The 14,112-nt window shown below is 36.9% G+C and overlaps 1 protein-coding gene across 1 annotated transcript in view; it reads left to right on the forward strand.

The window, feature by feature from the left end:
- The window catches only part of LOC121431620 (WD repeat and FYVE domain-containing protein 3-like), a 105,220-nt gene that overhangs the window by 31,341 nt on the left and 59,767 nt on the right, over positions 1-14,112 (forward strand). Inside the window, exons 7-18 of the mRNA XM_041629202.1 lie at positions 430-596; positions 1,575-1,630; positions 1,953-2,197; positions 3,252-3,427; positions 6,585-6,686; positions 8,066-8,259; positions 9,545-9,683; positions 10,710-10,810; positions 11,483-11,625; positions 12,243-12,329; positions 12,850-13,150; positions 13,739-13,953. Coding sequence (XP_041485136.1) covers positions 430-596; positions 1,575-1,630; positions 1,953-2,197; positions 3,252-3,427; positions 6,585-6,686; positions 8,066-8,259; positions 9,545-9,683; positions 10,710-10,810; positions 11,483-11,625; positions 12,243-12,329; positions 12,850-13,150; positions 13,739-13,953 — 1,926 coding nt within the window. The remainder of the gene's footprint in view (positions 1-429; positions 597-1,574; positions 1,631-1,952; positions 2,198-3,251; positions 3,428-6,584; positions 6,687-8,065; positions 8,260-9,544; positions 9,684-10,709; positions 10,811-11,482; positions 11,626-12,242; positions 12,330-12,849; positions 13,151-13,738; positions 13,954-14,112) is intronic.

Consider the following 14,112-nt stretch of genomic DNA (forward strand, 5'->3'; position numbering starts at 1 on the left):
CTGCTTTGCAAACTCTTCACTCAGATTAAAGGGGTCTGAATACAAAGCCCACAATGACATGACTACTGAAGGCCCTCTGACTCTTTGAAACAGCAAGGTTTGAATGTGCTTGTCTTTGTGTGAAAACCCATAATGATCAGAGTTTCAATCACGGTCCATGCTCCTAGACTAAGAACCTCAAGCTCATTTGCAAATCAGTGTGAGTTTGGAGGTCACATGGTAAGGTCAAAGGTCATTTTCAGGTCAACGTTAAAGTTTACATGCAAATCTACAAATTTGCGTTTAGTCAAAGAGTTTGCACTTGATTTTGGAAGTTAGCTTTGATTTGTAATTGAACACCAGTTTCTTGCAAAGCCCCATGATTTGATGAACTGTTTAGAAACCAGATTTTCATGTCATCTTTTTCATCATCATCATCATCCATCCCAGACTGGAGGCTATGTCAACGGAGGAGTCTCTGCACTCCCTGAGGAACCTTGTCCTCCTCATCTCTTCATTGACTTCCTGTGGATTCCAGGAGTTGAGACCGAGCTCTATCGTCTACGATGCACCATTCCAGCAACCTGGCTTCAGCTTGCCACAACCTACCGGCAAAGGTACATGTAGGTCCTTTTTCTTACATTATACAAATAGCGAATAGGCATGAGTGCGATAGTGCGAGATTTCGCATGAGGTGAAAGAAAGATGCTCTATTCAACGAGGCGGTAGCTGAGTTGAATAGAGCGTCTCTTTCTTTCACCAAATGCAAAATCTCGCACCATTGCACGAATAAGAATATTCGCTATTTGTGTTGTACAACGCCTCGGAATTTAGAGAAAATATGAAAAAACAAGAGTTTTTCCTGCAGTAATCGATGGAAAAGGAGCTTTGAAAGCGAAAAGCAAAATCCCACAAGCGCACATGACCTTGGGCAGCATTGCGCATTTAGCTATCAGGCTTATACGTGTATTGCACCTTTGTTTTACTGAGCGCAATGAATTAAATCGTATTGTGACGTCACCTCCTAAGCCGTGCAACGGTACATTTTGGATGGTTTGTCTTTTGTGCAACGGTACTAATGTTTGACATTCAGCCTCCCATTTGCACGCATACAACAAGCTAAGTAGGCGTTGTACAATGATTAATAATAGTAAGAAAAGGAATTTACATTGCATGCATATTCACCTTGTTAGGTACCTTAATATATCACCTTGGCTAAAACGTGCAGTTTCATTGGGGCTCAAGAATGATTTGCAAAATTTTTGTGAAGGATGCAAATATAAAAAAAAATGGCAGAGTCCAACATTTGCCTTTTATGCCGCAAAAGTGTACCAAACGTGTGCTTAATGTTACTTTGTGAGCCTCATATTAAATACATTATTGATTATAACGTTTATAAAGCACTCAATACAGATGTTTCAAGCGCTCAATTTTCTGACTGATAATGAATTGCAAAATTTACAGGGATATCTAAAATAATGATATTTTTGATGTCATCCTTGTTAAGAATAAACTTGAGTTGATTCAATCAATGCTTACCAATCTGAATGAAATATGAGTAAAACCAAGTACCATGTGTGCTCTGTTCTTTTCAGGTAATAGTGTAAGAAATCTTCAAGCGTTTCAAGTACTCCAGACTGTGTTTCTAAAGGTGAGTAGCATAACATATGTTTGTTTGTTTTGGAATCATCTCTTGTGATTTAGATGACTTTTGTAGATTACCCGCATTGGCTGTTTATATATATATTACAGCACTTTGACTTATCTGACATATATCAGGCGATATGCCACAATATTGTGGTATCTTTAGGCATATATGAATTGGGTTTTGTGAAAATGCTTGATAATGTGCATGAGTAGTATTACATGTACTTCAATATTACATCAATATATGTGGTATTAAACATGATAATTAACTATATTGTTATCGTCATTCTTATGACGACAATCATCTTTTACTCCTCAAAAAACAGGCAACCACGGAATCATTATGTCGCATCGTTCTGGACGTCTTGACCTCGGTCTACAACTCGGACGTGGCCAACTACTTCATCCTAGAACCTCAGAACACCCTCTCACAGTTCATTGACCGGATGACCACCAAGACGCCAACTATCCAGACCAAGATCTTAGAACTGGTGGAGTTTGTCGTCTTTAACCTCAACTTTGTTCCGTACAAAGAGTTGATCAGTATCAGCTTGCTTATCAAGGCTGGCAGGTGAGTTGTAGATATGTAAATCCTTAAATTAAAGGTGTGAATATAATTATGACGCCATTTGTAACTGGTCGAGTTTGTTGTCTTTAATCTCAGCTTTGATCCGTACAAGGAACTGGGGGGTGTTTCTCAAAGATTTAAGTATAACTTTAGAGTCACACTTAAATGCAACACGCAATAAGTGGAGCGTTGTGGCCCAGTGGATTAGTCTCCGGACTTTGAAACAGAGGGTCGTGGGTTCAATCCCAGCCATGGCGTAGTTTCCTTCAGCAAGAAATTTATCCACATTGTGCTGCACTCAACCCAGGTGAGGTGAATGGGTACCTGGTAGGAATTTATTCCTTGAAATGCCACAGCGCTGTAAAAGGCTGCGGGGCTAAAGCCAGGGTTATAATATCCAAGTCCTTTGGAAGCGCATAGAGACGTTATTTATAATGTGTTATGCGCTATACAAGAACTGTCTATTATTATTATTATTATCTTATTGATCAATACGCAGTAGTGCGTGTCCTCTTGGTCTTTTATACCGCAACTAGGTATTTAAGTGCAACTCTAAGTCATACTTAAATCTTTGTGACACACCCCCAGATCAGTATCAGCTTGCTTTGGAAGGCTGGCACCTTGCAGATGATTTGTAGATATTTTAATCCTTGAATTATGGTCTGAACTTAACATTGGAACCAGTGTACACCACTGTGCGTAATGACATTTCTCCTTCCGTCCCTGTAGTTGGTGTAGACTAATGTTTGATCATGAACCGTTATTCATTTCATAAGGATACTGTTTGTTTTCCTGGCCATCCATATGACATTACTGAGTTCTCCTTGCAGTATCTAGACACTTCTTTATCAATACAGCACCGTTGAATGCTGCAACAAGTCCGTAAACCTTCATCCCATGCTTCCCACTGCTGAGCAGTATCTAGAAACTTCTGATAACCATTCACTTGCTTTAAAAATTCAGCTCCGTGAAATGCTGCATCAAAGGGGATACGTGCATGTTACAGATTATTATCTCACAACTATTTAAGAAGTATTTAATTTCTTTATCAATACAGCTCCGTGGAATGCTGCAACAAGTCTGTTAACAGCCTCCTGAGGCTGGTCCGTCACAGTGCAATCTACAAAGATGTCTTCCGAGAGGTGGGGCTCTTGGAGGTCATGGTCACATGTCTGCATCGCTATGCAACCCTCCTCAAGGACAACCAGTCAGAGAACCATGGTTACACATACAGTGAGTCAGAAAAAAATGATTTTTTATTTTCTATTTTGGGGACCACTTTTCACATCCTACTGCCCAAATATGTCAAAGTAGGATAGAAACTATGATTGAATTTGGAATTGACATTGGAATCATATTTGTAAATTTGAATTGCAATATGAATTTGACTTTGGATTTGAATTTGGATTTGAATTTGGATTTGGATTTGAATTGGAATTGGAAATAGAATTAGAATTGGAATTTTAATAGGAATTTGAATTGGAAACTTGAATCATAATCGTTATATAAAAATCTGAACTCTGAAATGGTCATTTTCAAACGTGAGTGACACGACAATCGGAGAGGTTTAAGGGCTCATATCTTCAAACTTAAAGGTTATGAATCAATCATGACTACTATATTATATACAATGTAGGACTGGCATGGGCCACTGCGAGTTTGATTTGAATTCAACAATTTGTTTAGTAGATATGATTAAAAAACGGTGCATGAGTGACACGACAAATTTTGGACATGGGTTTCTGACCACTAACACATATGGTTGGATTCGTGCCCAAGTAATTGTCATGGAGTACTGTGAGTACCAGTAAATGGACATAAATAGTGTACCTATCTAACACATATAGTCAAAATCAATCAAACCTCTATGGAAAATGGTACCCTCCTATATACCGTGAGTGACACGACATCCAAAACGTGAGTGACACGACAAGTGCAAAAATACAACATTTATCTCAACATTGAAAGTATTTTTTGCATGATCTAGAAAAGTAAAATACCATTAATCAAAAAACAAGCTTAATTACATAATAACTGCTTTCTTTAAAGTTCATAATATGTCATCCTGATGTTTTATTCTTGGTTTATGGTCATATTTGCCCATCAACTCACATTCCCTATACCATACCACATTGTCACACTAGGGCTTCTACCACTCTCCTCTTTAGAGGAGGAGGGGGCACTTGAAGGAGGTGTTATAAGGTCTTGGCATTGACATCAACTCAAACATTCTTTTTGTGGCCTGATATCATTCAAAACTTTAACTCTTACTCCCTATCTGTATATGAAAGTTTACAGGTTCCTACAATTCAGCATCCACAACGGATGGAATTTTTTTTTTCTTGTAAGAAAGGTATTCTCAATAGTAGCTAACATCATCTGGCATGGTCCCTTTATACCTCAATAGCTTTTCCCCCTCGAGGTCCAGCTCTGTTCTTATCAGGGTACCCCCCCAAAAAAAAAAATTGATCTGCTGGTACATGGCAACCCATCCAAAGTTGCTCAAATCAAAATGCGGTCTCGGTTGGGACTTGTTGGGACCTACATGAACATGCATCATTTTGTTGTAATGAATATGTGTAACTGCAAATCTGCTCTGAACACACATCAGCCCACTTATGGTAGTTTGCTGTTCAGACCCTACATGTAGTTAATCACTAGCGGTATGAATGGTGGCCGAACAAATAATGATTTTGAACTTGGCATGTAGCTGCTTCAAGCAATATCCAAAATGTTCTATCAAATCTCAGTACATTCTCACCTGAAATGTTTGTTTTCTTGCAAATTTGTTTATTTCATGTCCTGGAATACAAGCTTTATGGCAAATGAAAAGGTTGATTTAATCAATCAGAAGGAAAAGAAAAATATTTTCTTTTCTGAATTTGAAAAAATGTTTGGTGTTCATGGTGATCTCTTATATCTCATGTACACTACTTTACCACTAAATTTCTGCAAATTTCAAAAAAGGATCCCTGACTTTTCTAAAGCTCTATGAGTATACATTGCTCAAAAGAAAGGTGAACTTTCTGCTCATTTCTGTAAATGGAGACAGTGAATGTTCGAGTAATACCTAGGTATGACTTGAAACATCACCATCACCAACCCTTTATGCATTGTAAATATGTCCATTGCTAAAGTATAGTGGTTTTTCTCTTGATACATTCATAATTTTGTGTTGATTGATTATGTTGTTATATTCTTAATCACAGTACATTCACCAAAATATGAATTAGGATCCGAGTCTTCAAACCAATGGAAAATTGTCAGGATTTTTTAAACCAAGGCAACCACGGAGAGGAGAGAAAATAGATGAACTCAATGTCAAATTCAATATTTCCATAAAAAGGAGTAAAATTAGGAAGATGGAGGAAATTATTAGCCTAAAATAGGCCTAAATGATGTCAGGAACAACATTTTGACTGTATCCCTGGTAAAACGCTTCAAAAATTACTGGATGTCCTTTTTTATACACAATATAATACTGTGAGTGACACGACATTTTGTGAGTGACACGACATTGTGAGTGACACGACACAACTTTAACAGATAATTTTAGCTTTACCTTAACACATTGGACCAAGTTACTTTATATACAATAAGGTACAGATAAACTGTATTTGCTCCAGTACTGGGATAAATTAATTTTCAGAATACACAGCTCTAGAAAACTTTTTGCATTTAAAACGTGAGTGACACGACAACCAGTTTTGAAAACTTCAAAACCCAATTTTTTTCAGAAAAACACTTCACAGAATTTTTTTTGCTATTTAGGAGTTAGATACAATACACAGCTTGTATCTTGCCAACAAATGTGCTTCTAATACAAATTTTATATTGTGATAGGCAATATGTGAATTTTAATGCAAAAATCAACATTTTGTAACATTTAATTTCCCTTGCATAAAATTCACTGTATCTCAAGACATAATTAATACTTTTATGTAAATGAAATGGAAAAATATACTTTAAGATGTCTAGTTTCAAAAAACATTGATGCCTAATGATTTCTAGCAAGTTTTAATTTTCACCCCCATGTCCACTTTTGTTTGAAAATGACCAAATGTAAGATTGAAAGTTAGATTGTGGTATTATTTGCATTTGAAACCAGAATTTGAGAATTTCTTTTTTGAAATAAGGATCTGACTTGATTTGAATTGGATTTTGAATGCAAATTGGAATGACTAACTACTGGAGTTGGTATTGGAATATGAATATCAACTGGAATTCAATTGGTATAGGAATTTTAATTGTAATTGTAATTGGAAATGGAATTATATATTGAGTAACTGCATTCAAGTTGAAATTAAATGCTTCTTACAGTTTGCACTGAAATCAAATCAAATTTTAGTGTATTTTGTTATACATTCATTTTTTTTCTTCTCCTTTATAGGTCCTAAAGCTGAAGTTCACATTCCAGAAGATCAACAGAATCTAGCCTTCCTAGTAATGGAGGCGTTCACACTTTTACTACACGATAATAATGCCAATGCTAGTAAGTTCATGATGATATTGATAATATATGGTAATATAGTAGCTTTGGTATAGAATGTTCACACATTTTACTTTACGATAATAGTCTCAATGCATGATAATATTAAATGTTCATATAGTAGGCTATTTATAGAGGTGTTCGCACTTACTGAACGATGATAATACTGATGCTAGCAGTGTAGGGAATACATGATGGCGACGGATGATTTTGCCCCAATGACAGCCCAAATCACCCCTTAAAGGACAAGTCCACCCCAACAAAAATTTGATTTGAATAAAAAGAGAAAAATTGAACAAACATAACACTGAAAATTTCAACAAAATCGGATGTAAAATAAGAATGTTATGGCATTTTAAATTTCGCTTCATTTCACAAAACAGTTTATATGCACATCTCGGTCGGTATGCAAATGAGGAACTGATGACATCACTCACTCACTATTTCTTTTGTATTTTATTATTTGAAATATGAAATATTTTTATTTTCTCGTCATTGTTATGTGAAATGAAGTTTAATTCCTCCCTGAACACGTGGAATTCCATTTTTTAAACATTTTGTGCTTCAGGCAAGAAGGTCCTAATTGTCAAATTCGTAAAAATTTAAATATTGTATAATTCAAACAATAAAAAACAAAAGAAATAGTGAGTGACATCATCGACTCTCTCATTTGGATGCAACTGGCTCGTTCACATAGCTATTTTGTTAAAAACAAGCGAAACTTTAAATGTCATAACTTTCTTATTTTACATTCGATTTTGATGAAATTTTCAGCATTGTGCTTGTCTGATTTTTCTCTATTGATCCAAATCAACATTTTTCTGAGGTGGACTTGACCTTTAAATTCACCCCAAATTCATGTTTGTGCCAAACAATTTTCAAGATTATTTAGAAAATCAATATTCTAAATTTGGCAGAAGAATGATATTTTGCTGTTACTGCACAATTACCTTTTACCCCTAAAGAGGAGCCCTTCAAATGCAAGAAATATCCCCCCAAAATATGAAATCAACCCCAAGTGGAAAGAAAAATAGCCCCTAAATAATGAAAATGATTTCCTACCTTCGATGCTAGTAAGTTTATGATAAGTTTATATGTTCATATTATAGTAGAGTTTTATAGAGGCGTTCACACTTTTACTACAAGACGAAACTGTTCGGAATGTTGCATCATGGGTAAGGATCCCGGCCAGATTTGAGTAGTTTAGGACCTGAGATGGTGATATAAATGTATAAAGCTGTTGGTTCACTACTACATTGAAGTATTATCTGATTGTAATTAAATTTTTATATCCAAAGCACACATGTTTTATTCATTTTTTTCATCCATGACACTTGTTTCTTTCAATAAACCATTTTCAAATTGAATTCTTTCCTCTCCAGCTGTATTCCGGGAGAGCGGGGGAGCTCGATGCGTCCACAATCTGGTTCCCTACATCCAGTGCAGACAGCAAGCTTTAGCCATCGTTCAGCAGCTCGTACTCTCCAAGGAAGGCGACGATGACATGGGAACCTTGCTCGGGGTGATGCAATCTTCGGATATCAGGGCCATTACGCTTAAGATCGATATATTACAGGTAATTTAGCAGATTTATCCTGAGAAAACATGCTTTTTTACTTTTAAGATAATGTATTTACATTTGTTAATGTGAGTGTGAACTTGGAGAGGTGGCATGTTCGGTCTTGGATAGAATTTGTTGTTGGCCACATTCGATTTAGAAATGGATTTGAAATTTGTATTGGAGTGGGCAAGGGGATAGGATTGGAATAGAGATTGCTAGTTGATATACAAATAAATAATGACTGTTTATGAGAGCAATGGACAGAATTCTTCATGAGGTGAAAGATGAAATGATCCATTCAACAAGGCGTAGCCGAGTTGAATGGATCATTATTTCATCTTTCACTGAATGAAGTATTCTGTCCATTGCTCTCATAAACATTCATTATTTGGTTTTTATGACACCTAAAAATTTATTTTTTTCATATAAATTTATGAATTTCGATGAAAAACATGCTCATGCAGTGCGAGTTTGGTCTGTTGATTGTTACGTCATTACAACATGCGCATGAGCGCGAGCTGCATTCTCGGTGCGCAAGTGCAATGGACAAAATTGACATATGGATAAAAAATTGCACGGTTGATGACGTCATTGCAAAATGGGCTGAATGAACGATATCAAACAACAAATCATATCAAGAGGATCTATCAAGGTGTCATATAAATCAGAATATTCAATGGAATGCGGTGTGTATAGGATAAGTTGTAGGATATGAGATTTTATATTATGTACATGTACCTGAATTTACATTGATGTTAAAAGTCCATATCAGAACCAAAACAATGATCTATTATTGGAAAGCTGTGAAGAATCAGAATACAACAATGCAAGTTTCATGTATTTTTACTGCTCACCAGCTGTAAGTAAGCAGTGAATCTCTAATCAGAATTAACAAAACCCTGTATTAAGAGCCATTTATTCACATTTTTCAAATTCTATAGTGTCAAATCTACTTTCCCTGTTATCTTTTTGCAGGATTGCAGTTGTAATTGAACAAGTGTGCCATCATTTAGGATTTGCCACAAAAAGAGAAGAATTGAAAGAGAATGCAAAAATGCTTTTGGCTGAATTTAGAAATATTGATATTTCTTGAGATACATGTTATGAATATGTTATCCTGTAACGGTATTTGAAAAACAGTGTACATGTTTTTGTGTATGTGCCCATTGAGCTAGAAAGCAGGTTAGATTTCTGCCAGGGAAAGGTGCATTTTATAGGTCATCTTGCATGTACAGTTCTAACTATTACCCTTCATATTGATCAGTCAGTATTTGTACTATTGCCCCCCTTTTTCTTGCAGTCTCTTGTGTATGTACTTCGGGAGAGCAGTCGATCAAGGACAATGTTCAGGAAAGTGGGTGGATTCCTCAACCTAATCTCAGTACTAGTATCTGTGGAGGAATGCTTAGAAGATCCTATCAAGGAGCCTTGGAATTCAGGTGGGAGCACTAGATGTGGTGGTGATGGTGGTGTTCTGTGCTTTTCGCTTTTACTACGCCGAAACTCTCTACAATGCACCTAGTGCCTTTGAAAATGCAAGACAAATCACAATGGAGAAGCTGAGAGGCTTTTGTCGAAAGCTGGTGGACCCCGGACAGCATGGGGATGTCTTGACTCTGGGCAATGACATATTTGCAATTATTCTTTGGATGATCTGCTCTCTCGGTCCACCAACGTTCGACAAAAGCCTCTCAGCTTTCCATTGTGATTTTAATTGCATTATCAAAGGAATCGATGCGTTGTAGAGTTTCCCTGTAGTAAAAGCGAAAACTACCTATTTGTAGTGATGGTGGTAGTGGTGTCGTTGATGTTCATGTTATTGGCCGGTATCTGTGTTAGTGATGAATGTGGGTAGTTTTAGTGCTTAGTGCTTGCCGTGGTGTGGTATTTGTGTTTGTTGTGGTGGATGGATTGATAGTGGTAATGATATTGTGGTGAGATCAGAATGTTACTTGGTATGGTGATGGTAGTAGTATGGATGGTCGTGGTGGTGTTGCCGATACTTTTGTCTGGGGTTGAATGCTCACAGTACCCGAATTAAAGTGCCTTTGAATGTGGTTGAGATTGAATTAGTCATACTAACCATCAATTTTAATGTTTCATATTCAGTTCTCTCGAACCAAATATTTGGAGTCATTCATAAAGTGATTTGAATACTGTATTAGCAATGGGGGGGGGGGGTCTTGTAAAAGATATAACACTTCTCAAGGAAAAAAGCTGTGTGCACCGGAATCGGTAGCCTGGCTTAGCTGGGGTAATATAGGAGCGCCTTGAGCACCTAGCAAGGTGGACATTTGCGCTATACAAATTCTAGATTATTTCTTTTAATTGATATAATCAACCAATGAACTATCAATTTCATTGTTTTCACTGATAACAGAAATGGGGGGGGGGGGGTCCAATGGGCTAAACCTTTTAAAGGAGACAGAACCAACTTCCAATTTCAATGTATTCTTTATTTTCAGTTCCCACAGACCAAATATTTGGACTCATTCACGTAGTGTTTCAAACACTGACAGCAGCAATGAGACATGAACCAGCTAATGCCAAATTCTTTGCCACAGAGGTAAGCCAACACAGGATCTTGGGCCCCATCTTAAAAGGAGTTAGGATCAATCTATTCAATCGCAACTATAAAAAGCCAGCACAACCAACGTCTTGAATGCATAAATCTGTTTAAATTGCTGTCTAATTATCATCCATGCTAGTCTCATGTATGCATATTTATCTTGACAAATCTGGTGGGTATTACATAAAGCTGATCGTAAGTTAAGAGCGGCTTTAAGTACGACTGGTGATCCTTTCTTGTGGTAAATTGTTCTAAAAGTCGCTCTTAACTTACAAACAGCTTTATGAAATGCCCCCCTGGGGGGTGTTTCATAAAGCTGTTATTTTGCTGTTATTTTTAGAAGTCCTATCATGAAATGCTCCTGGATTTTTTCACAAATAGGATAAGTACAAGTTTGACTGAAAATTGCACTTAAATTTCCTGGTGTGTGCAAGATAAGTGATTAAATATATTGAATAAAAAGCTGTGTGGTTTGGTTATCAAATAAGCAAAATCCTGCATTTTTGTTTTTTTTTCAACAAAATATCTATAGCCTCTGTCACATGTAATACCTGCCTCCTGTGATTTGAAACTCTTGGGGTCTTTTTCTTCGTAGGTTGCTCCTTGAGTTAATCAATGAATTTTAAGACATCAAATGAATGAGTTGGTTATTTTCCTTTGCCTGAACAGATCCAATATGAGAGATTGACCAATGCAGTACGGTCATTAGGCTGCTTCTCCAAAGCGGCCGAGCTGACCAATTATCCAGAAAATGGACGTCTGTCTCTGGATTCAATGGAATCAAGCTTCTCTGATCTATTCAATATTAAAGGGTGAGTTCAAGATTTGTCCAGATGGCTTTAATTGAACTCATGCATTATGGAGCTTCAAGGATGCTACCCTTCAGATTGAAGTCTGGATTCATACATATTTCTGGCCCTAGAGAACAGTAGGAAAATGGTCATTCTACATGATTTCCAGACTTTGTAATGAATTCTAAGTGGCATCCTTGGAGATCTCATGATATATTATGTTTATTTAGCATATACACTTGGTACTTTAAGAACAGAAATTGTCCAGTATTTCTAACATACATGTAGTTATTTTTTACTATGGTGATGGGCACCTTTCGGAATTGTCCACTGCTTGAAATTTCCGATTGGCTCTAATTTCCCCATTGAAAATGAAAATAATATGGTTATTGTATTCTTAAAATTATTCAAAAACATACCGGTAGTTGATTATGCATGTGAGAACTGGCTGCTGTATGAAACTTGTTGGTCTTTCCAAATTCCCTTTCAAATTTGCCAGTATTTATGAAAGACTATACATCTGACTGATGCTTGGGACTTAATTTGATTACAGAGAATTAAGTTAGCCCTATATCCCTTCATTTGTGACAGACTTTTGATACATCTAACTGATATTCATGATTTTGGTTCTGTTACAGAGAACTAAGTGCAATACCTATATCCCTCCATTCAGCGTGCAAATTATTACGATGTATCTATGACGTTGCCATCGATGCGTATGGGAGGTAAGTCTTGCACTTTATTTGTAATGCTTTTGTAGATTGCACATTGTTTAGTTATTTTGGCTAGAGGTTCATTTTTACTCTGCTCCAGTTTTTAGGCCTTTGTAAATGTTGTTTTGGTTGCAAATTACTCTATTTAGGAATAGAGTGGAATTTACCCAAAAAATTGTGAATGATATGCCAGTTGAGTCTCACACTTATCACTATACATGTATTTTGGGCAAATAGTTTGACAGTATATTTTGTCAATTTCAGATTTATATTAATTGTGCTTCAAGAATATGACATGGGCTACATTAACAGCACTATCAATATTGATATTGACAATGAGATGAAGTATGTATCATTCTCTAAGATTATTTTGTAGAGGCTAAAATATTTTTTTATTGCATTTCGCCTGAATTAAAACTTGGCTACCGATCGCTTAACCAAAAATGAGGACTTCTGTCATAATTTATCTAATATATGTATTTGTTAATACTGGGTATTAATTATTTGCTATCTTCACATGTTTCTCTTGCAGTAAATCAGCAGAGATGCCGATTCACTCTCCTGCCGTCAGCCGTCACGTCCACGACGCAATCACCCCTCTTCCTACCTCTCCTCCGTCCCCGCGGCATCCATTCTCCGCCCCCACCACGCCCTGTTCGACGGCGGTGTCGCCGGTCCCTGGCCGCACCCCCAGGGGGTCGGTCGGCAGGCTGTCTGGGGTAGGATGGGGTCAGGGCGCCCCCATGCCCACCCACCCTACCATAGTTCATCCTGGTGCTGTGCTATCGCTCATGGATCTGCTGCCCTCGATAGACTCAATTTGCTCAGACAAGGTACACGTAAGCTTGGTAGTTGTATTTACCTAGATTAGAAATTCATCCCTTGATTTCAAGAGATTGGTTCATCAAAAGTGTACTCTAACGCCATGCGCTAATTACATCATTTTTCTTTTAAAGCTATTACAAACCTAATTTAAATACTACAGTTTTCCTGAAGAATCAACATGAGGTCATTTTTCTTTGTTCGAAAGGAACGTTTCTTGTCAGAAATTTCAATTTGAGGAAAATTCTGGCCCTTTAAACCTAACTGACTGATTTGATTCAGGACTTAATAAAAAGTGAAATGTAACCAGCTCAGATTGGATCTGTGGCATTGTTCAATAATGGAAAGCATTATTTTTCTTGGTTAATCATGGATTTTTAGTTCAAAATGAACTATTCTGTTTATTTCATTTCAAGAAAATTTATATTTTTTAAGTAAGATCATCCTGACTTCTCTGAGACTGCTTCAGATCATATCTGTAGCTATTTCTTTTTCTTGGTTAGTCGAGGTATTGATGGCTTTATTTGCAAGTTATTTATTCTGCTTGGAAAGGGTTTCTGGTAACAAATCATATTTTAAGAAAATTTAATTTTTGTTAGATCATCCTGGCTCTTCAAACTCACCTGGCTGATGTGATCCAGGACCTTGTGAAGAGCGAACGCAACCAACAGATCATGTGTGAAGCAGGACTTCCTCAAAGACTGCTTCAGATTGGCTCTGTGGCATTGTCCAACGAGGGCCATCCGCTTCATATGCCATTGCAGCACATGTTGGAGAGACTAGCATCACAGGCCCTGGAACCTAAGGACTTGAGGTATGTCAGGAGTTTGACAAGAACTTGAAAGAATATTTAAGCTTTTAAAAAGCTCATGCTTTGGTAAAGGGACAATAGATATGAATTATTCTCAAGTATAATCCACAATTTTCAATCTTCTAAAAGTTTTATAGCCAATGAATGTAATGAGTCAATGTA

This window comes from Lytechinus variegatus, chromosome 18 (assembly GCF_018143015.1).
Source record: "Lytechinus variegatus isolate NC3 chromosome 18, Lvar_3.0, whole genome shotgun sequence".
Lineage (NCBI taxonomy): Eukaryota > Metazoa > Echinodermata > Echinoidea > Temnopleuroida > Toxopneustidae > Lytechinus > Lytechinus variegatus.